Source organism: Malaclemys terrapin, chromosome 3 (genome assembly GCF_027887155.1).
Source record: "Malaclemys terrapin pileata isolate rMalTer1 chromosome 3, rMalTer1.hap1, whole genome shotgun sequence".
Classification (NCBI taxonomy): domain Eukaryota; kingdom Metazoa; phylum Chordata; order Testudines; family Emydidae; genus Malaclemys; species Malaclemys terrapin.
In genome coordinates, this window is record NC_071507.1 from 109,826,221 (window position 1) to 109,848,606 (window position 22,386).

The window sequence follows — 22,386 nt, forward strand, 5'->3', positions numbered from 1 at the left end:
TCTCTGTGTTTCAATTTACTTCTCTGTAAAACTGAGATAATATCTGCTCACCTTTCTAAACAAGTTTAAGATGTATGAATGAAAAATGCTGCATAAGTATCAAGCTTCATTACTGGTGCGTGTGTGCCTTCTGACCGAACAATAGCAACTACTATGTGCACGCACACTACAGGATAGTCCTATACTATGTAGAAATAATTCTTTGGGTTGGCCTGGGACTAGAATGTACATCTGTAGTTCTGCGTAGCACCTATTTACGGTCATTGATCTTGCGTGGAGAGTAACAGAGAATTTGGCCTCCTGCCTTTAGGAGCAAATGTTTAGAGCTATTGAGAACTCTAAAACCTGTGAGGTTTTTCTCACCTTTTAAAATTGGAGCCTGAAATCTTTTGTTTCTTCGCTAAGCAAGCTGCAACAATATAAATTAGCCCTCTCCCTCTATCGAATGTCTACCTGTGTACATAAATGGGTTTAGTAGCTCAGTGTCTAAGCTCCTTCAGTTCCTGGCCTATTCAGAGATGACAAAAAGTGAAATTGGACTGAGGCCATCAAAAGATCATGTTTGGCCACTACCAGCCTGGGTTTGAACCTGTGACCTAAAGCTGAAAGGCTCTCTGTCCCATTAACAGTCTCCTGAGTCATTCTGTCTTTAGCTAGGTGGTAGAATTACTGTCCAATGGGTTTAAGTACTTTTTAAATACATAAAAGTGTTGGGATATAGTCTCCTTTTGATGTGTGTGCAAAGCTCATTAGCAGGCTTCCAAGGTTGTTGCGCTAGACCAGTGGTTTTCAACTGATTACACATTGTGGTCCACAGGGGCCAGGTGGCAGAGCAGCGGCAGCCCTGACCCCGTCCCTCACTGCGTGGGCCGCCCCACTGCTTGCCCTGGACCCCGCGGGGATGGCTGGCTACCCTGGACCTTGCCATGCAGCTGCCCCGGGCCCCACATGGCCGGCCAGCTGCCCACCCCGGATACCTTTTGAATCACACCAAGGGAACAACTCTACACGTTCATTCTCCACGCATTTCACTTCTTCACCATCGTGTCCCACCACGATACCAAGTGGCAGGACCTTCTACCACCTGTAGAGGGTGAGGAACCCCAGTGGATCAGCCTATATTCCACCCTAGTCCCATGGCCTGCCCAGGATGTCGGTTGGTGGCTCCCCAATAGAGCCGTAAGCACGGGCGTGTACCTAGCACGGTTCACCTCCATCCCCTACGCCTGCCCCTTTTGCTGTGTGAGGGAGAACCTGGCGCATGTCTATCTAGAATGCGTCAGGTTGCAGCCCCTATTCCGGCTCCTCCAGAATCTCTGTTTGAAGTTCTGGCTGTTCTTCTCCCCACACCTTTTCAAATATGCACACCCTGTCCCTGGCCCCACGAAGTTGCGAGACTTCCTAGTCAACCTTCTCCTGCTGTGTAGAGTTGTTCCCTTGGCACGGTTTGAAAGCGAACTGGCAAGCTCCAAAGTGGCCATATATACAATACCAGGAGGAGGATGCTGGACGGGGAGGGGCTCTGTGACTGTGGCGCCTATTTCTGTTCCTCCCTTGTCTCTCATATCTGGGCAGAGTTCCTGTGGGCGCATCTGCTGGCTCCCTAGACAGCTTTGAGGAGCCGTGGGGCTGTCTGGGGTTCTCTGCTCGGTGTCCCCATCTGCATCCCTAATTTTGAACCTATGACCCCCACTCCCTGCCCTTAGTTGTCCCCCCATATTCAGTTGGATCCCAGGTCCAGTGGTTCCTCCTACAAGGCTAGGAAAGGGGCCTTTAGATGTGGATGGGCTTCTGTCCGCCTGCCTCCTGGAATTTCAATAAGGCCCTGGACCCTGACAGTCCAGCCAGAAGCCCCAGACCCATCGGGACTGGCCGGCTGCCCCAGAGCATGAGAGGTGGGCTGGCTGCCCTGGATCTGGACCCCAGAGCTCATGGGGCTGGGTAACTGCCCTAGACCCAGACCCTGCTGGAGCCCCTGACCCCACGGGGCCTGCTAGCAGCCGTGACTCCGGATTCCCACCATGCAGGGCAGGCCAGCAGCCCCGACCCCATCCCCGCCACCCTGGGTGGTGGGGCAGCCTGGCTGGACCCCTCCACGCTTGGCAGCTCGGACCCTTCACACCAGACAGCTGGGAACCCGGCAGACCCTGGGCATGCAGGCGGGCCTTTAGCAGGCAGCTGAGCTGGGCTGCAGTTGTGTGCTACTTCCGTGGGTTGAGAACTGCTGCCCTAGACCATTGGAATAAGGTACCTGACCAACAGAAACAGATACCAGCATTGTTTGATGTGAGTGTCCTTTAATCTCTTATCTTAACCATCAGTGGTCTAAAAAGAAATGATTGTTTGCCTAACGTTGCCTACTTTGGACTGAATGCTTTAGGTTAGAAGTTGCGCTTTTTTGCTAATGCTTTAAATGACTATCACAGCAAAGCATAGTTTGTGTACAATTTCAGTCCTACATTTGGGTGGCTGATCGTTGAGTTTAAACCTGAAGGTGAGACCCTCAGCTGCCCAGGCAATGGCAGCATGGGTTAATGTTTGTGACAAACACAGCAGGTATGAATAATCAGATTTGCGGGAGGTGAAAGAAGGGCCTGCTGCATAAGAATTGAGAGACTGTCCTCTGTGTAGGAGGCAGCATGGAGAATGCAGAGGCATGCATGTAGTTGATTGTTTTTAATGATCTGGTATTTTTAGGGTGACCATATGTCCTGTTTTGGCCAGGGCAGTCCCTTTTTTAAGCCCTATCCCAGCTGTCCTGACTTTTTGGCAAAAGTGGGCATGTTTTCCTGTTTGCTCTTGCCAACTTTATCAATTCTCAAGAGCAAATGGGACAAATGCCCACTTTCATCAAAAAAGTGGGGTGGGGTGCGGTGGAACATGCAGGGGAGGGGGTGAGCGGTGATGCCAGCTCCACGCGCGGGGGGGGGACGCAAGGCTCAGGTGAGCAGTTTGGCGGGGGGGGGGAAGGGGCTCGGGCTATCCCACACAGTATTCTGTTTTCCCTTAGGGAAATGTGGTCACCCTAGGTATTTCTGTATATAATGTATTTGATCAGAGGAAACTCATCTAGTAAGACTTGAACAAAACTGTCTGTAATGCCAAAGTTATCTGACTTAACTGAGTTCAGTCTCTGGAAAAAGTTCAATTTAGTTATTAGCCACCAGAGGGAGTTCACATGGTGCATTCCCATTCTATGGTTCTATGAAACCATAGATTCCGAGACCAGAAGAGACCATTGTGATAATCTATTCTGACCTCCTGTAGAACATAGGCAATAGAACTTACCCAAAATAATGCCTAGAGCACATCTGTACATTAGTCTGTCTGCAAAATTTCAATATAAAGTTAATTAATATTTCATTTATAATGAAACATACATACCCATTATAAAACTACTTCCCAAATCCAGTTACTTGGTATTTTAAAATGTCGATTTCTTTTTAATTTGTAAGATAACATGTTGGATGTGTTGACTCAAGTTTTAGTAATGCAGAAGGTGAGCTAAAGTAATGTTACTTACTAAGTAGTGGGCTGTTTTTGCATGTAGAAATTTTGTTGAACGATTATCTAGTACTAACAGTTTGCAATCTCTTCCAGAAAACTTAGTTTAGTGCATAAGAAAAATGTCCACTTTCTTTTTAACGAACCAGGAACTTTATAGAGAGCAATGAAAACAAGGTCAGTAAATAGAAGTAATAATGTGATTTACTGCAATGGTGGTAATAAATGGTTTGACTTGACTTTTAGAATTTGTCATAAAGTAGAAAACAGTATGAGCAAATCTGACACTTCACTTCACCAGCCTCCAGTAGCATGAGTGAGAATTGCTGTCTCATTAGTGACTGAGCTTCAATGAAAAGATTTTTTTGCTTGAGGTTACCAAAGTAATTCAGTAAGCAACTGTCATTAACAAAATATTATACTTTAGGACTGAAAAACTTCTTGGAACTTAATTATATATGTTCAGATGGATTTTTGTGGCTTGGGTATACGGTAACTGGAACTATGAGAACCTTCACGTTCTTTACCAAAACAGGATAAGATAATTGAAACAGCTGTGTTGACCGTTGTGTTAACTTCTTCTTGTGTCTTCCCAAGAGCCGGATTGATCTCCATTATATCTACTGCTGATAGCAACCCTGCAATAACAAATGACAGTTATACTGAGAAAACTTTCAATTGATGCATAATTTTCTTTTCAGGTCAAGAAATTCCAAACTCACTACCACAGAGGTTCCAAGGCAGGATGTATTTTCCTCCTGTTAGGTTTTGCCTTTCTTCTTTACCAACATTAACAAAGCAGCTATTTAGAGTCAGATATTCTGCTCATCTTCTGCTGGACACAACAACAAGGAGCTGATATCAGAGAGCTAGTTATGACTCTAATCCTCAGCCTCAGGCATCGTTGGGGGGCTACTCTAATTTGAACCAGCTAGCTTTGTCCCCAAGAGTTCATACACTACCTGAGGTATAGCCAAAGTGCAGAATGCTCTGGATACTTCCTCCTAGTGCCCAGGACCCATTCAGTCCCACCCCCAATATGTCGTCTGAGCCAAGGGGTGTAAAGAAGAAGTCATAGGAGCCAGCTACATCAGCTCTATGCCTGTTGGGGGTCCCATACTACAAAGTTGCAGGTGATTTCTAACTTTCTTTGTGTCTGTTTTTACATTTTATCAAACACCTGCATTCCAGTGAATTGACAAAGCACATCACAAACTAAATGCCACTAAAACACACAGGTAGCTGTGGTGGGAGTGCAACAGCTACACAGAGACCGGAGTGCTACACAGTAGGGACAGCATGGGAAATGTAGCCTGTAGAAATTAGTAAATCCCTATTCATGCTAAATGTGCTATGAGAGCGGACAGGACCTCAGTTAAAGGTCTTACCCAAAAGCCATGCACAGAGAGTAAGCTATATGGTACAGTTAATCTCTCTGAAGGAAGGATGAGGAGATGTTTGAACCTTTGGGTCCAGAACATCTAGGTATTCAAAACTTGCTATTTAACTCACTATTCTGTCCCCTCCAGTTTTAATTTTAATGAGCTCCACTCTTCAGCAATACTTTCGTTTTCTTTTCCTATACTAAGAGAGGGTGACACTTTCTCTGCTTTGATTAAATGTTCAATCCTAATGTTTTAATCTGTAGGCAAAGAGGTGAGGTGATATTACCAGATGTGGCCACACTGGTTTGAGATCATCTGGATTCACTATTTAGAATGCTGTAGGCAAGTATTCCTGAAAGTTTAGATTTGAATGGACCCTTAGAACAGATACTTATGCTAAACTACATGTATCTGTTTGATTTTGTATTTAGCTGTGACACTCTTAATACTTTTCCCAGACCTGAAAAAGAGCTCTGTGTTGCTTGAAAGCTTGTCTCTCTCACCAACTGAAGTTGGTCCAATAAACAATATTACCTCATCCACCTTGTTCCTCTAATATCCTGGGACTGACCCACAGCTACAATAACGTTGTGCCTTCCCTGTTGTCTTTTTGCCTTTATTTTGGACTGGAATTCCAAGAGGTGGTGATAGTGTACATTGCAAAGCAGTCAAGGGCTGTAAATATCGAATTACTTCTCTCTGGCAATACAATGGGTACACTAAAGAAGGTTGCAAGCTACAAGAAACCAGTTTTTCCAGTCTGGACTTTGGTGAGTGGTAACCAAAAAACGGATCACCTAATGGAGGGCCTTGATCAGCCGACGGGGAGACCAGGAGGTTCCCATGTCAGAGGGGGCTTAAAGTTATAAACGTACATGGCCTGTTCTTAGCAGCTGCCTCTCAGTGACCAGGACAAGAATACAAGACTGAGCAGGAGAGAGGAAGGACTTGGGACACTAAAAGAACTGACCAAAACCCAAAGGGCTTTGCGTGGTGAGGACAAAGGAGGGTGAGAGATGTTTGTAAAGGCTTTGTTACTTTTGCACACATCTTAAGTCTCTTACGCTTGCTGAGTTAAACATACCCTTCCCCCGACACTTAAGTTATTGGTGAGACTTGGGGGTGGTAGTTCAGCATTGGTCTTGAAGCCTACTGTATTTGGATGATGGGGTCCCACTTACAAAAATGGGTACCAGCCAGGGAGTCTACAAACTGGAAGAGAGCCTGACAATCCTGTTTCTCAGACTCAGTGGGCTTAATAGCATGCACGACCCAGTACTTGAATTTCAAACATAGGAGTCTGCTGAGTATTCAGCAATGGGAGCTCTGCCAGGTCTGTGTCACTACCCAGTCCATAGATTCCAAATAAAGCATGGCAAGTAGGATTCTTTTTCTTTTCCTTTTCTTTCTCCTAGTCAGAGCCACAACCTATTGTAATTTTAATGGCAGGTATGGATGAGGGCGTGTCTACACTTACCAGAGGATCAACGCTGCAGTGATCGATGCATCTGTGGTTGATTTAGCGGGTCTAGTGAAGACTCGCTAAATCGACCGCCGATCACTTTCCCATCAACTCCTGTACTCCACCTGATCGAGAAGAGTAAGGAGAGTCGACGGGAGAATGTCTCCCATCGATGTCGCGTAGTGTGGATCTAATTCACGCAATTCAAAAAATAGTGTGGATCTATTCACATAACTCAAATTGCGTAGGTTAGATCAACTTTTCCCTTTAGTGTAGACAAGGTCTTAGGCAATGCTCACTTATTTAGTTCTTAATTTATAGTTAAAACTCAGGTTTTACTCTGGACATCCACAGCTAAACTGTGAGCTCATCAGCCTTCATCCTACATGACTACTATGCAATAGTGAATATCACATTCTCTTATTTGATGTGTGAATTCCTCTTATATTAAAGCAGTGCAAAAATCCAATATGTACCTCAAAGTTGGAAAATCCCTCACCATAACACTTCAAATGCTGTAGGTAGACATGGCAAATGTTAAATCTAAACCTGTATTAAGAATTTTCAGGTGTTTATTGTACCTGTTCTATAAAGTTCTTCTGCTACATAGATACCCTCTCTCAAAGTCACTCCTCCAGGAACTGGGGTGCCTGTAGCTGGTGCCAGAGAGGGATCCAAGCCATCAACATCAAAACTTAGGTGAATTGGTCTCTTCTTACTTTATTGGTGGAAAGCAAAAGAATAAAATTAAACAGAAGCTGTAAAGTGGTCCTGTGAAAACGTACTTCACAAACAATGGAAAAACTTAAGCCCGCTGATTGAGGCTTCTTGCTTGAGTCCTACTTAGAAAACATTTGTGCCACATAAAGAAGTTATGAAATGACATACTGCCTTGGACTGCAGCACAGTGAACCAAGGAACAGATTGTAAATTGGCTCCATGTTTGTCACAGAAGTCACGGATTCCGTGACTTCTGTGACTTCTACAGCGGCTGGTGCTGGAGCAGTCTTGGGCCCCCCAGTTCCCCAGCAGCAGGAGTTTGGGTGTGGGGGGGCTCAGGGCTGGGGATTGGGGTGCAGGGCGGTGCTTACCTGGGGTGGGGCGCTCCCCAGAAGGGCAACAGCAACTCCGCTCCCTCCTAGCTCCATGTGCTGCCTCCGCCTGCAGGCACTACCCCCGCAGCTCCCATTGGCCACGGTTCCCAGCCAATGGGAGCTGCAGAACCGGGACTTGGGGCAGAGCGGAGGCAGCACGTGGAGCTAGGAGCTGGGGTCACTGCTTCCCAGGAGCTGGGTAGGGAGCCTGCTTCAGCCCCCCCGGCACCCTCTGAGCCGCAACTCCAACCCCCCTCCCCCGAGCACCTGTGGAACCCCCCCGGGCCGCAACACCTCCCTCCCACCCCCGGGCCGCCCTCCCGAGCTGCCCCCCCCCTTCCCTAAGTTTTAGTCAGAGGTATATAGTAAAAGTCATGGACAGGTCACGGGACGTGAATTTTTGTGAATATATTCACTAGAGAAAAAATGAACAAAATTGAGCTAAATTGATGATGCTGTCACCATTTCCCGATGTGAGACTGTTCTAGTCTTACAATCTCCCTGCGACGAAGCTTTCCCTGAATTCTGCCTAAAACTGTGCTGTTTTTTAAATGTAATCCTATCACTCCTTCCTGTTACTACTACCCTTTTTCACTACCCTCAGTAAGACTGTAGGCCCCAAGGATGGAGAGGAATCCCTGCTTGAGCAGGGGAGAGTTCCAACGGTAGCAGCAGATGGTGGAAGCCCTAGCAGCCTAGCTCTGTTTGATCTGTGGGCGGGAAGAACACCCTAGAGCCAGTATGGAGGCACCTATTACTTGTGTTACCGTAGCACCTAGGAGCCCAGACATGAACCAAACCCCCATAGTGCTAGGCACTGTACAAACAACAAAAAGAGTCCCTGCCATAAAGTACATGGCATGAAGACACTAGAGGCCTCTGGAGTTACCCAGGGGCCTAGACCAGTGCCTGATGACTTCCATTGTACTCATCCAGTGCCAAAGAGCGACTTGGACACAGTTGTGAGCAGCCAGTGGGGCGGATTTGAGTATTCACTTCAAACTTTTAAAATTAGATACCAATTTAAATACCATTAAAATGAACCACTATGTTTTAAATGTACGTCATACAGGAGAGTTTTGAAGTGATCTTTGACCATAGGATCAACGATACTTAGTGGGTCTCCTGTAACGGTCAGGGCAGAAATTTTGTTTTTCTGATCTTTGGGTTCAGATTGTCAGTACATAAATTGGGCTTGATTTATATGTATGAGTATTAGGCAAAATGTGCCGTGTTCTCTTAGATCTGTTGAACTTTAACACAATCACATAGTCCTATTACATATAGAGGACCTCTTTTCCCACTGCCCTAGAACAATTTTGCTGTACTGTCCTGGCAGGTATCTATTCAGCATCCCTGGAGCACTCCAGTGACTGACTGGGATCTCAAAATTCTGGGGTGATTTACCTGACCATTTTTGAGCATGGGTTGCAGTGTAATTTTTATTCTGTATAAAAAAAAAAAAAAAAAGAAATAGTTTCTTTCCTTACTGGGCCAGCAAATAACAAAGTGTTTCTTCCATCACCTTCCGAATCCCAAGTTGATCTATTTCAGTCATCGAATAGTATTTAATACCCAGAGATTTCAGAATACAGCTGAAAGAGACATGGCAGACACATTAATGGCTTATGAATGCAACTAAAAGTACATTGTTTTCTCAGCATTTTGTAAATGTACTGACCTCTGAAATGTTATCTTCCATCTGAGAACTAAGTACAAATATTAAGTAAATTTTACATTTTAATTCTGCTTACAAATTATCAACCACGTGAATGAATTATAAAGGTAAGAGAGAGGAGTAAAGTATTCTGCTTATATTGAAGTGCTTAATTTTTGAACTTGGGTACCTAAGCGCATATATAGGCACCTAATCTATATTGGTTACATTTGAAATATGTATTTAGTTTGGAATTTGGATACCTTAAGTCACCATTTAGATGCTTACAAATCAATATTTAAGTTCTTAAATTTGGATTTAAAACGTATGTATTTATACACGTGCTGGTTTAGACAAACAGAGGAGGGGACAGGCAGGAGCAGTTGATCGAAGTTGGTTTTTGATTGGAGAAGCAGATGACTGAAGATGAAAGAACCAGATGGGTGCGGGAGGATAAGAGAGGAGGTAAAGAAAAGTAGGGAAAGCTAAGAGATGATGTAGAGAGGATCGATTGGGCATTAGAGGACAAAGAGGAGACAGACCTGTGAGACAGACTGGAGTGAAAAAGATGAAATGTACAGGGTAGGGGATGGGCAGGAAGGTGAGAGTTCTTGCTGGATTGTATCTTTTCTCTTTGAAGAAATTGGGGAGACTCCTCAGCACAGGAGAGGAGCAGGCATCTGGTTTGAGGAGAGAGCCAAAGGTAAAGAAGATGTGTTGATGGCTGTGGGTGCAGGCTTCATTCAGTCAGCAAAAAGGGGTTGAGCAGTTTGGGAGGAAGTCTTCATAGGCACTGGATTTTCCCCCAACATTTCACTTATGAACATGAGCAGAGGAATCCGATATGAGAGGAGGGGAGGGAAATTACTTCTGGTGAATTTAGCATGACCTTTTGAAGTGAGGTGATATTTAAAGATAGTGTCTTCTCCCTGCAATTCTTGATTTATATATTGCAGATTTTGTCCATTGGCTGGCTGTCTTTGGGAAAGGAGGGCCTATTTTCTACTTTATTTTCTCCAATCATACAATCATAGAAATCTTGGGCTGAGGCAGGACCAAGTAAACCTAGACCATCCCTGGTAGGTGTTTGTCTAATCTGTTCTTAAAAACCTCCAAAGACAGGGACTCTACAACCCCCCCTTGGAAGCCTGTTGTAGTCTTTAACTTAAAGTTTTCTAAATATCTAACCTAAATCTCCTTTGTTGCAGATTAAGCCCATTGCTTCTTGCCCTACCTTCAATAGACAGGGACACCAATAGATCACCATCCTCTTTATAACAGCCATTAATATATTTGAAGACTATTATCAGACCCCCCTCAGTCTTCTTTTCTCAAGACTAAATAAACACATTTTATTTTTAACACTTCCTTGGAGGCCAGGTTTTCTTAACACTTTTCTCATTTTTGTTGCTCTCCTCTGGACACACTCTGATTTACCCACATCTTTCCTAAAATGTGGTGCCCAGAATTGGACACAGTATTCCATCTGAGGGTTCACCAGGGCCAGGTAGAGCGGGACAATTACCTCCTGTGCCTTACTTACAACACTCTGTTAATATACCCCGGAATATTAGATTTTTTCCACAACCGCATCACATTATTGGCTCATATTCAATTTGTGATCCATTCTATCCTGCTTCCCCCCAACCCCCCGATTATTTTCTGCAGTACTGCTGCCTAGCCAGTTGTTTCCAAATCACATCACATTAAGCCTCACACTGGTCAAGGAGGCACCTACTTTGCAGTCTGCAGCAACACCACACATCCATTTAGGCAAGGGAAATGTGGCTTTTGAGCACTATTGAGAGAGGAACTAGACTCACTGTTCAGCATTGTCCACATCTCTTAGTCCAATATACACAATGTCTTCAGCAGACAGGCACGGGGTTATCCACGAGAATCCTGGAACATCAGGCATCTCAGAGGATCAAAAGAGGTTTTATTTTTACTGTTACATCCACAACAAACAGCCTCATCCTCAAAGTGGGGGAGTGGGGGAGGGGAGAGAATAAGGCTTGACTTCTTAAAAAGCCCAAAATGTGAGTGTAGAAAGGTTGGATGGATTGAGAGCAGGCTGAAAATCAAACCTTGCCCGCAAATCAGAGCCATGGGACACTGGGACCTTGGGGGTCCTCCTTTACCTTGGCTCTCAACCAGAGGCAGAGCTTTGAAGCTCCTGGCTGACCCCAAGGGTTCAGGGCAGGGACTGCCAGACTTCTTGCCCACAGGAGCCATGGGTGATCCACGGGGGAGAAGGGGTCCCAATATGAGGAAATAGGCGGGTGTGTTCCGTTACTAATTCTAAATGTTACAGTAGTAATTGGGGGAGCAGAAGATGAGCAGAACCCACATCCATTTAGGACAAGTTTCCAAGATACTTGCAATGTAAAGAGGTAATGGCAATTGTATTACCTTGTCCTTCAGTTCCTTCAGAAGGAAAGACACAGGCTGCCCATGCATGTTCCCAGATAATGATGTCAATGGAGTGTTAATATCAGTGTGGGCGTCAAACCAAATTACACCAAGATCAGGGTGAATCTTTGCATGGCCAGATATGCTTCCAATTCCCAAGCTGAGTAGACAGAGAGTTGTGCGTAAACACAGGCATTACATGGCACAGCACACAACATATTTTCCTTCTCACAGCACCATGCTAAACTTATTTGTAAAAGCATTTGTTGTTGCAAACCATTCTCTAAGGATGAAAATCTTCAGCCCACAGTGCAGCCAAGGAAGGCTCCTCATGCACTGGAAATGCTATATTTCTTCTGGGTGGGGAGAATCCAGGAAGAGGAAGGCTGGAAAAGGAAAGGGTGTGGCTTCCTGTGTACTATGGAGTTGAGCTTGGGGTCAGCACTCTCACAGAAGCACAGGGCAAAACTCTGGAGCATTGGCAGGAGAATGGCTAGCGAGTTCACATACTGCACAGATGCCCTGGTCGAGAATGGTAATTTGGGCCCTGATCCAGCAAAGCACTCACGCATGTGTAGAACGTCAGTTGTCCCATTCACTTTGCTGGGAGGCCCCAAGTGCTTAAGGATGCACACAGTTTGAATAGTCCCAATGAAGTGAATGAGACTCTTTGTTGTTGAGACCTGGCCTGAAGTAATTAACACCTGTGTGGAGGCCTCATTCTTTGGAAGATAGGATTAGGGAGGTAAATGAATCATCAGGCTGAAAACAGGACTTTTGTGCAAAATAAGATAAGTAGATGGGTCAGAAGGCTAAAAAGACAATGAGTGAGCTAGCTAAGTGAGAGGGAGAACACCCAGGGAACTATTTACTATGAACTAGATAACAAGGGACAAAGTAAATTAGGAGTGTAGAGAATGAGGTAAAGAGGAAGTCTAAAATGGACAGCAGGTGGATAGAGCATGCGGTACTGGGATCGGTTCCTACAGATTAACCAATCTGATCCTAAAGTGTGTGATGCAGTGTCTAGTAAATGTAATGAATTGTGTGAATGTGTACAAAGAGAAATAGTTTCTGTATAACTTTGGAGCTGTGATGTTCCCTGATCAACTCAGCGTAGCATTGCTGTATGCCAAATTATGATACCTGAGTGACGAAATCTAGAGTGGAACTGAGTTCTTGGGAAGCTGAATGAAGCGAGAGCTCCAAGGGAATCCCAACACTATTTACATTCTTTAAAGCTACGCTCATGCTTGAGTGCTTTGGTGAACAGCCACATTAACTACCCACCCCTCCCTTACTGGAACTATTTGCACTGCGTAAAATTAGGGACCCAAATCTACATAAAACTCCAAGGTTAACCTCTGCTGGAATGAGGGTTCCTCATACATTTTTTTAAATGCAAACACTGCTGTGTAGAAAACTGCCTTGGCTTGTTTGAATGGCTGATTATTTTTTCTACCAAGCTCTTTAAAGGGGTGTTGGAATGGGGAAAGGCTTTTGATCAGATTTAACAGACAACTGCTAGTCTTGAAACTGAACTGAAAGGACTTAGCTATAAATGAACTGGCTCTTCATTTGAGTCGTTTGTGCAGCTCTGAAAGCCATTCATGCTTTTATACAAACAAGTATAACAAAGGACCTGTGATCCCCGCCAACTACCAAACAGGTTCTTCCACTCTTCTTCACTTCTGCCACAGCGCTGGCTAGCTTCTCGTTTGCGCGCCCAACGCTTCTGGGATTTTTTGCATTATGACATGGTCTGTCATCGGGAATGTCATCAAACTGCAAGGCGCCATAATCTTTAACATCACACCCTGTGATTAGCACAGTGGAAGGAAAAAGTTAAAGGTCACAAGAAAGTACATTTTTCATTTAAAATTTCCTGTTCAAAACAATTGAACATTATTGTGTAGCAGGTAATATGGGGTAAATCACGTGTAATTTGGAAACCTATTCTATGTTTGGATGTGTGTTTTTGTGTGCATCTTAATCTATAACTCTGCTTTTCTTCTTTAGATCCTTATTGAGCAGCTTCTAACTCAACTCGCCCATTTGCCCAGGTTACCATTCTGAAAATCCTGAGGCTGGCGCTTATGCTGCTATTACTAGCATGGCTTCCAGAGACCTATGTGTAGGAGAGCAACTTTCACCCTCCTGAGTAGCTAAGAGATGGTCAACAAGGGCAGGTGAGGAAGGAGCTAGCCACTACCTTAGAGGGAAGGGAGCTCTTTGGGGCAGGGATTGGTGTTTTGTTCTGTGGTTGTACAGCACCTAGCTCAATGGAGTCCTGGTCCTCCAAGGTGCTGCAGGAATACCAATAATAATAATTATAATGGTGCACTGGTTACGGTGTTGTCCTAGATTTGAGAGTCCCTGGTTCAATTCCCTGCTCTGCTGCAGGCTGCCCGTGTAACTTTAGGCAAATGACTTTGTTTTCTGTGCCTGAGTTCCCCTGCTGAAAAATGGGGCTAATAGTACTTCTCTACTTCCCTGGTGCTGTGAGAATAAATACATCCAATACTGTAGAGCACTCAGATACTATGGCCAGGGGGGCCATATAAGTACCAGGTAGGCAGCAGTGTACACGTACAAGGCAGCACTCTGTCAGATGAGGAGGCAGTAGCTCATTCAACGCTAAACAAATGTTGGGTTCTGCTACTTCTGCAGCGTTCTAAGCCTCCCAAGCACCACTGGGGCTGTGACATAGGCACTCCACTCCAGAAACGTTTGAAGAACATCTCTCCAGTGGTTTTGAGCTTGGAGGGGTGGGGATGGGAAACATATTTTCAGCTAAGCTTGCTTTTTTCATTCACACACATTTGACAGGCCAGGCTTGATATATAGTTAGCCCTCCTTTGGCTAGACTTCACGAAATATAAAGTTACACAGTAAGCGACTGGGGGGGAAATCTACTTTTGGACTTACGAAGTGAGGATCTGCTAAGATGACATCACCAGAAATCTAAAATAAGTACACGCTTTTGCTGGCCAAGGGGAGGGGCAGGGTAGAATGGGGGCTTCTGGGTCAATTTGCACGGAGAAAGTAATTGTCTCAAAACACTTAAGGAATCCTCTCGGGTGACAAAAAATTGTGAGCACAAAACTTCTACAGCTTCTGTGATTTTTAGGCACTTTGCAATTTTCTGCAAATTTTCAAACATAGTGTTTTGGTTTTATTTAAACGTTTCAGTCATTTTTTTTCATTAAAGATGCCAGAGCATTGCTTATGTACTTGTTGGTGTGTTTATAATGGATAATGTTAATTGTATTTAAATTTGTGTTTTCCATTTGAAAAATACCTTGAGCTGTTAGTTTATCAATCAGGCCAGCTTCCTTCACCACTGCCGGCCCTTCTTCCGTTCCTTCCCGTGCCTATTAACAAGAAATATAAGAAGTCAGGCAGATCGTGTACCTGAGCAATTGTGTTATAGAAAAACCTGTTTTGGAGCAGAATTTACAATAAATAACACATTATGTGCAAATGTGCTGCTCTAAAATAATTTGATTGGAAGAAAAACAAGTATAGCACCTATTCTGTTCTGATGTAAGTACAGGAGGCAAAAATCTATCCAGGAAAGAAATCTGGGTTCCTATCCTACAAGCTGATCCATGTTGAAATGAATCAGGCTCTACATGGGTCCCCCACTCGTACCCAGTTGTAGGATTGGGGCTGTAGTTGAAATACGGCACAGAAAATAAATTGCTGTAAGAGATCCATGGGTGCACATAACTGCACCTTAAGGGAGCCCAGGCCCTTGAAAAGTAGTTTACAAGCATCAAGGAAAATCTATTTTGAAAGAAAAAAAAAATCACCTTTTTTTCTAATTTTTCAGGTAATGAAACATTAGCCATTCTCTGTGTTTGAACAGTTCTATCAGCTAACAAAATTGATCCTTTTCACATCCAACCTGGCCTAGGAATTCTCAAGCACGGCCTCTGGTCATTTCAAACAACTGAAAGCAAAAATCATTGTCCTCTTGTATATGTTTTGTTCTATATGAAATTACTGAAAGCTTCTATCTAAGGGCTTGTCTTCATAGCATGCTACATCGGCGCCGTTGCAATCAATGTAGCAGCGTTGATTTAGCGGGTCTGATGAGGATGCGATAAGATAGGTGAGCGCTCTCCCATGGACATAACTTCTGCCTCTTGTTCAAGTGGATTAATTATGTCAATGGGAGAGTGTATCCCACCAACATAGCACAGTGTGGACACCATGTTAAGTCGATGTAAGTTACGTCACTCGTGGGGGAGGGGTTTACACCCCTGAGCGATGTAACTTTCATCGACTTAAGCAGTAATTTACATGCAAGAAAAAGAAGGGTTCTGGATGTAGGGGATGTTAACAATACAGAAACAAACATTCACTACAAGGTTCACAAGAGCATTTATATCCTTTGTAAGGGTAACGGTTTCTTCTATTGCCTATTACATTGAAAAGGAGATGATCATTTTCTTTATCATTTAAAATAATTATTAGCCAGCTCTGAGACTGGAAATGAACTCATTTTGCCATAGAGGGCAGCTGCTGTATTGCGTCCAGTCTATCTGCCTGATACATGTGTCGCTCACACTGACGTTAATGGGAGTTGAGTTGTTTTAAAGGTAAATTGGCTCCTTTTCAGATCTATAGATAAAGGGTTTGTCAGAGGCCGGCTGCTTGGGAAACTTGGCACTGGACCGGATGAGGGGGACAGCAGCCTTTGAAGTTTCTCTCCTGGTCCCTCTGAAGTAACTCAGCTTCAGAGGGGAGAATTACATTTCACTTCTAGCCAAGCTCCAGCACAGAGCTGTGGCCGGGCTGCTTTACAGTTTGACTTTTAATTAAAAAGTTGAAATGGGAACTGACTGACTGGTCCCGAGGTGGTGCTTTAAGTACAAGCTATGTTTTAAAGCAGCCCAGCTTTCTTTGAAGTACACAGCACAGCTGCATGAGGGAGGAGAGACTGCTGGAGGCCTCAAAGGCACAAAACAGGCAGATTTAAATAGCTCCTGTGTGGAGCTCCCTGGATTCAGCAATGTCCTTTCTGTAGCACTTCATGGCTAACACCTCTCAGTTCTTTATTGGGGGGAGGGATAGCTCAGTGGTTTGAGCATTGGCCTGCTAAACCCAGGGTTGTGAGTTCAATCCTTAAGGGGGCTACTTAGGGATCTGGGGCAAAATCAGTACTTAGTCCTGCTAGTGAAGGCAGGGGGCTGGACTTAATGACCTAGCAAGGTCCCTTTCAGTTCTAGGAGATGGGATATCTCCATTAATTATTATTATAGAAGTAAGTTGGAAGTTTGACACTCCAGATTCAGGGCATCATCATGGAAGGCTCCTCTCATGTTTATGAGCTCTACTTATCAGAGCCATCCCCTTGACTTCAATGAAACCATGTGTGCGAATGAGAATTATTTGTATGGGCAAGACTTGCAGCACTCAGTTGTTGGCAGTGAAAAATGAGAACAGAACATGCCAACTAGGATACAAATTATTGCCAGGAGACAGCTGGATTCAATGGAGAAGTCCAGGTAACCTTAATGAAATATATTATTTTAGTTACAGTAGCACCTACAAGCCCCAGCTAAGAGTAGTTACTTATATTGTCCACATTACTGAAGTATCTGAACACCTCACAATCTTTAATGTGCTTATCGTCACAACACCCTGAATATAGTAAGACCCAGTCTTTGCCCTCAAGAGTTTACAATCTAAATAGAACAAAAAGTGGGAGAAAAGAAGTATTGTCATGTTACAGATAAGGAACTGAGGCTCAGAAAGATTAAGTGACTTGCCCAGGTTACTTAGGAAGTCTGTGGCAGAGCATGACCTGAACCCAGGTCTCCTGAGTACCAGTCCAGTGCCAGAAATACAAAACAAAGTTGTCATTGTTTATACCTGTCTGTTCTTATCTTTCTACTACAAACTATTTCACAGTAGAAAAAGATGCTTTTTCTATAACACCAAAATGAGTTTTTGAAACAAACACATTTAAAATAAAGTACCTATATTCGAATACCAGTAAATTATGTCATAAGAGAAACAGCCATGCTGAATCAGACCAGTGTTCCATCTACTCCCATATCCTGTCTCCAGGGATAGCTCAGTGGTTTGAGCGTTGGCCTGATAAACCCAGGGTTATGAGCTCCATCCTTGAGGGGGCCATTTAGGGTTCTGAGGCAAAAACTTGTCCGGGGATTGGTCCTGCTTTGAGCAGGGGGTTAGACTAGATGACCTCCTGAGGTCCCTTCTAACCCTGATATTCTATAATTGATTGGTACTACCTAACTGGGCTAGAAGAGAAATGTAATTTTTCCCCTTTGAAGGTGGAAGAAATCCTAAAATAGGCAAATATGAAATATCTTGCCCCCACAGAGTAAGTTTCTTTTTAACCGCATCAGTTAGTAGCTTCACTTATGCTCAGAAACAAGAGGGTGTATATAACTTACAAATGTTGAATCCTATCTGATTTTCAAAAGGGCGGAGCATACACAGGGCTGTTGCAGTATATAACTGAAATATTCATACGTGCAAAGGTTAGGAATTTTATTCTCAATGTTGCTTAACAGATTCCACTCCACGCACACTTTAAATTCCTTGCTTGTTATTGCGGATTTTTTGTGTGTTTTTGAGATATGATCATGTCTGAAAGTGATCAGCTCCCACCGCTGGAGCCAGATCTTCAAAAACATTTGGAACATTGGAGGCTGAGCTCTTTTGAAAATCTGGCCCTACATTATACACATTCATTCTTGGACTTGGGATCCCAGAGGCTGCAACTGTTTACACATCACAATATTGTAGGTTAATTAAGAGAAGGGAGAAAGAAAAGCAAGTCCAGCTAACACCCTCTGAGTACAAGCAGCCCAGCCAAACCAGAACATTATGTATTGCATGTTTGTATCAGTCTAGACATTATAATTTTTTGTGATACTTGGGGTAAGTTTTTCTAAGGAATGGATTGCAGAAATGGAATAAGTCTCAAAAAGAATAAATGGGCATGTTACTTTAATTAGTGCAGAGGTTCTCAAACTGGGAGTTGGGACCCCTCAGGGGGTCGCGAGGTTATTACATGGGGGGGTCGCGAGCTGTCAGCCTCCACCCCAAACCCTGCTTTGCCTCCAACATTTATAATGGTGTTAAATATATAAACAAGTGTATTTAATTTATAAGGGGGGTCGCACTCAGAAGCTTGCTATGTGAAAGGGGTCACCAATACAATAGTTTGAGACCCACTGAATTAGTGCATGTAGGAGGGGAATGATAGTCTCCACATTTAACTACAAGTCATGCCCTCACCCTCAGGTGCACTTTACAGTTTGGAAATGGAGAGCTGTGACGGTGCACCCCATAAGGCTTTATGGAAATATGCTTTTGAATGTATATATATGACATAACAGGAATATGTTTTATGCTACATATGCCATGTAACATATCTCTGTAAAGGTTATGGTCTACTGAATCTATTCATTCTATTTGTATGCATGTGTCATTTTTGTGTTCAAAGTTATGAATATTGGCTGTGTGATTTCTAAGTAGTCTTAGTAAAGCATTTGGTCAGCTTCTTGAGAAAGGAATGTGCAAGTTAAGTGATTGCTGGACCCAGACTAGAAGGAAACTAGTCTGTAAAATGAAGCTTACTGGAACTCCTCTGAGGGTGAGGTTTTATCTGTATTCAGTCTTCTTACTGTATTAGACATAGACTTGCGTGTTCTAGTTTATTTTACTTGGTAATTCACTTTGTTCCTTCTTGGAACCACTTAAATCCTACTTTCTGTATTTAATAAAATCACTTTTTACTTATTAATTAACCCAGAGTATGTATTAATACCTGGGGGGAGGGAGGGCAAACAGCGGTGCATATCTCTCTATCAGTGTTATAGAGGGCGAACAAGTTATGAGTTTATCCTGTATAAGCTTTATACAGGGTAAAATGGATTTATTTGGGGTTTGGACCCCATTGGTAGTTGAGCATCTGAGTGTTAAAGACAGGAACACTTCTTAAGCGGCTTTCAATTAAGCCTACAGCTGTTAGGGGACATGGTTCAGACCTGGGTCTGAGTTTGCAGCAGGCTAGCACAGTGGTTCTCAAACTTTTGTACTGGTGACCCCTTTCACACAGCAAGCCTCTGAATGCGACCCCCCCCCCTTATAAATTAAAAACACATTTTTATATGCTTAACACCATTATAAATGCTGGAGGCAAAGCGGGGTTTGGGGTAGAGGCTGACAGCTCACGACCCCCCATGTAATAATCTCGTGACCCCCTGAGGGGTCCCAACCCCCAGTTTGAGAACCCCTGGGCTAGCGGGTCTGGCTCGAACCAGGCAGGGCACTGAAGTCCCAAGCTGCCAGGGCAGGAAAGCAGGGGCAGAAGTAGTCTTGGCACATCAGTTGGCAGTTCCCAAGGCGGTTTCTGTGATCCAATCCGTCACAAGAGTGTAGAAAGAGAGCGTACTGGTAACAGAAGCAAGCACATGCCAGGCTGGAAAGAGAATCTGTTTCTCTTCCAGTGTGTGTACTTTTGTTTCTGAGACAAAGCTGAACTGGGCTACAGCACAGGGTAATGCTGCTTACAGCTTTGGACCATGCCCTTACAGCTTTGAAAAACCAGCCTTACAACAGGCTGAAGAGGGCAGGGTTTTTCCTAAGGAAAAGCTCAGCTTGGGGGTTATGCAGTAAGTTTATCTGAAGGAAAGCCTTACAAAAGAGAACCTAATTTTTAAAAGTGCTGAACACCTACCACTGCCATTGATTTTTAACTAGAGGGGCAGCACCCCTGAAAATAAGGTGACTTAAATTTAGTTTTCTATATAACACTGTTTAGTCATATAGTCATATTGTTTATATAGGAAGACCACCTAGACAGTGGTCAGCTTTGCCACTGGAATGCTTAAAGCTGATCAAGGTAGGAATTTCTAAACAGTCTAGGGCTGATTGAAAATTTCCATCAAACCTGACTTTCAATGGAAAATTGCATTTTAGACTAAACAATTTATTTGTTAAAATTATCTGCTTCCCCTCCCCCCCCCCCAAAAAAAAAAAACTGAATACCGAGACATTTCACTTGTGAAGTGCTGCTGTGGTGCCTCATACTGCTATTCTCATCTGTGGGCCAGGCCCCCAGCTGGACTTCATCTTTCATGATGTACCATGGCACATGATTCCCATGATGCCTCACCCTCCCACCCCTACAACCCTACCGAGGGGAGACTGTGATACATTATGGGAGATGGAGCCTGGCTTGTAGAGGAGAATAGGAGCAAGATACATCTGAATTACAACTCACATGAGACAACGGCAAAACTTCAGAACTGAAACATTTCAGTTTTTAATTTTTCCTCTGAAAACGTTTTTTCCTGCAGAAAAACATTTTCCAACCAGCTTTTTATTCTTTGTATTTGTTTTTGAATAGTATTGCATCACAAAAGTTAATGAGCTAATATTTCTATACCAGTATTCTCTCTTTACTTGTGTATTTATTTCCTATGTCGCTGCCATGAACCTCCTATCTGCGTGTGTGTGGGGAGGAGTTACCATCTTCATAATTAAAGGAGAAAACATTGTTCTTGGAAGCAGATTACAAATACGATGGTGGAGGGTGTAATCTGGAAGCAAGTATAATCACATCAGAGGCATTGTGTAGGCCATGACTAATTATTGAAATAAGCATGACTGCACTGATTCAATGTGCTCGGGCAGGTGTATATCCGGAACTCCTCCCTGCAAGATGTCATTAAGATTAGGAGAACTCCCATATTACACAAATAAAGACTGCAAATTTCTAACAATTATAGTGTAATTATGTTTAACCCAACATTTTGCTCATATTTACAAGGGCAGCATTCGTCCATGAATGAAGACTCTGTTCATGACAAGTGTGCATTGTGCAATATAGTAATAAGGGAGTTTTGAGGTCTGCAAAGCTGGTGTGGGGGGAGAGAAACTTCTCTTGTGCTTCAATTGCTCAAACCAAACAGAATTTAACTGAACTTTTTTGAAATATAACATTTGCACTAAGAACAAAACAAAACTAAGTGTTGTCTTTGGGACTGACATGGGTGAAAATGCCTTCTCATCCAGAGCTGTGGAAAACTGTGCTAGACATGTAGCTTACTTGATATTCTTTATGCCCCCCTTTCTAATAAAGAGAATGAGACCAAGAGAAACAAGGAACAAAGGTCACAGATAGTAGTGGCTTCATAATTTCCAGTCTAAAACCCCCTAAACACAAGCACATTTTTAGAAAAATTGGAAACACTCTACCTGTCCTTTTGAAAAAGGAGCCCAGATGATTCCAGCGGAGGTCTTCGGTTTGGCACTCATTCTGCCACACACCTTCCCCTCGGGGATCTCACCGAAATGAAACAGGTCCCTCCCTTTGGAAGGCAGACTCTCAATCCTTTCACTGGCTCCCATTTATAACAGAAGGGAGCTATTTACCATTGTGGTGGGAGGGGGAAGGTTCTTTTTTTCCACCCACTGAAAAGAGCAATTGCATAAGAACAGCATCAGCAATTGCCACTTTCCTGTCCTTGAGTCTATGCAAGAGAATAACCCCATTAACTGTATATTTTGTATTCGTTATTGTTTAATTCTACATAACTATGGCAAGCTTGTTAATTCACAGCGGTTTATGAGTGCCAAGCTTCTAACTCTTTTGCAAGTGTTAAGTAGCACACCTTGCTGTGGTGTGCATTACAGGGCAAGACATGCCTCAGCTAGATTGTGAAGTAGAAGGCCTTTATCCTTCAGGAAAGTACACCCTGCTGCAGCCTGTTGCTGTTCTACTATAGCTATAGCTTCTTCATTTTAAATTCAGTGGTTTATAAGAAACCTTAAAATCCAACTTTTGTGATATTTATGCAACAGCCTTCTAAGTATTAA

At 43.5% G+C, this 22,386-nt stretch overlaps 1 protein-coding gene across 1 annotated transcript; it reads right to left on the reverse strand.

Moving 5' to 3' along the window:
* Window positions 1–3,690: 3,690 nt before the first annotated feature.
* ARG1 (arginase 1) lies at window positions 3,691–21,902 on the reverse strand. The gene is made up of 8 exons (XM_054023224.1): window positions 21,766–21,902; window positions 14,816–14,888; window positions 13,157–13,331; window positions 11,515–11,674; window positions 10,926–11,020; window positions 8,936–9,040; window positions 6,933–7,069; window positions 3,691–4,142 (listed from the first exon to the last, which is right to left on the reverse strand). Exons 1-8 carry the CDS (start codon window positions 21,823–21,825, stop codon window positions 3,967–3,969), a joined length of 981 nt encoding a protein of 326 aa, XP_053879199.1. The 5' UTR covers window positions 21,826–21,902; the 3' UTR covers window positions 3,691–3,966.
* Window positions 21,903–22,386: the final 484 nt, after the last annotated feature.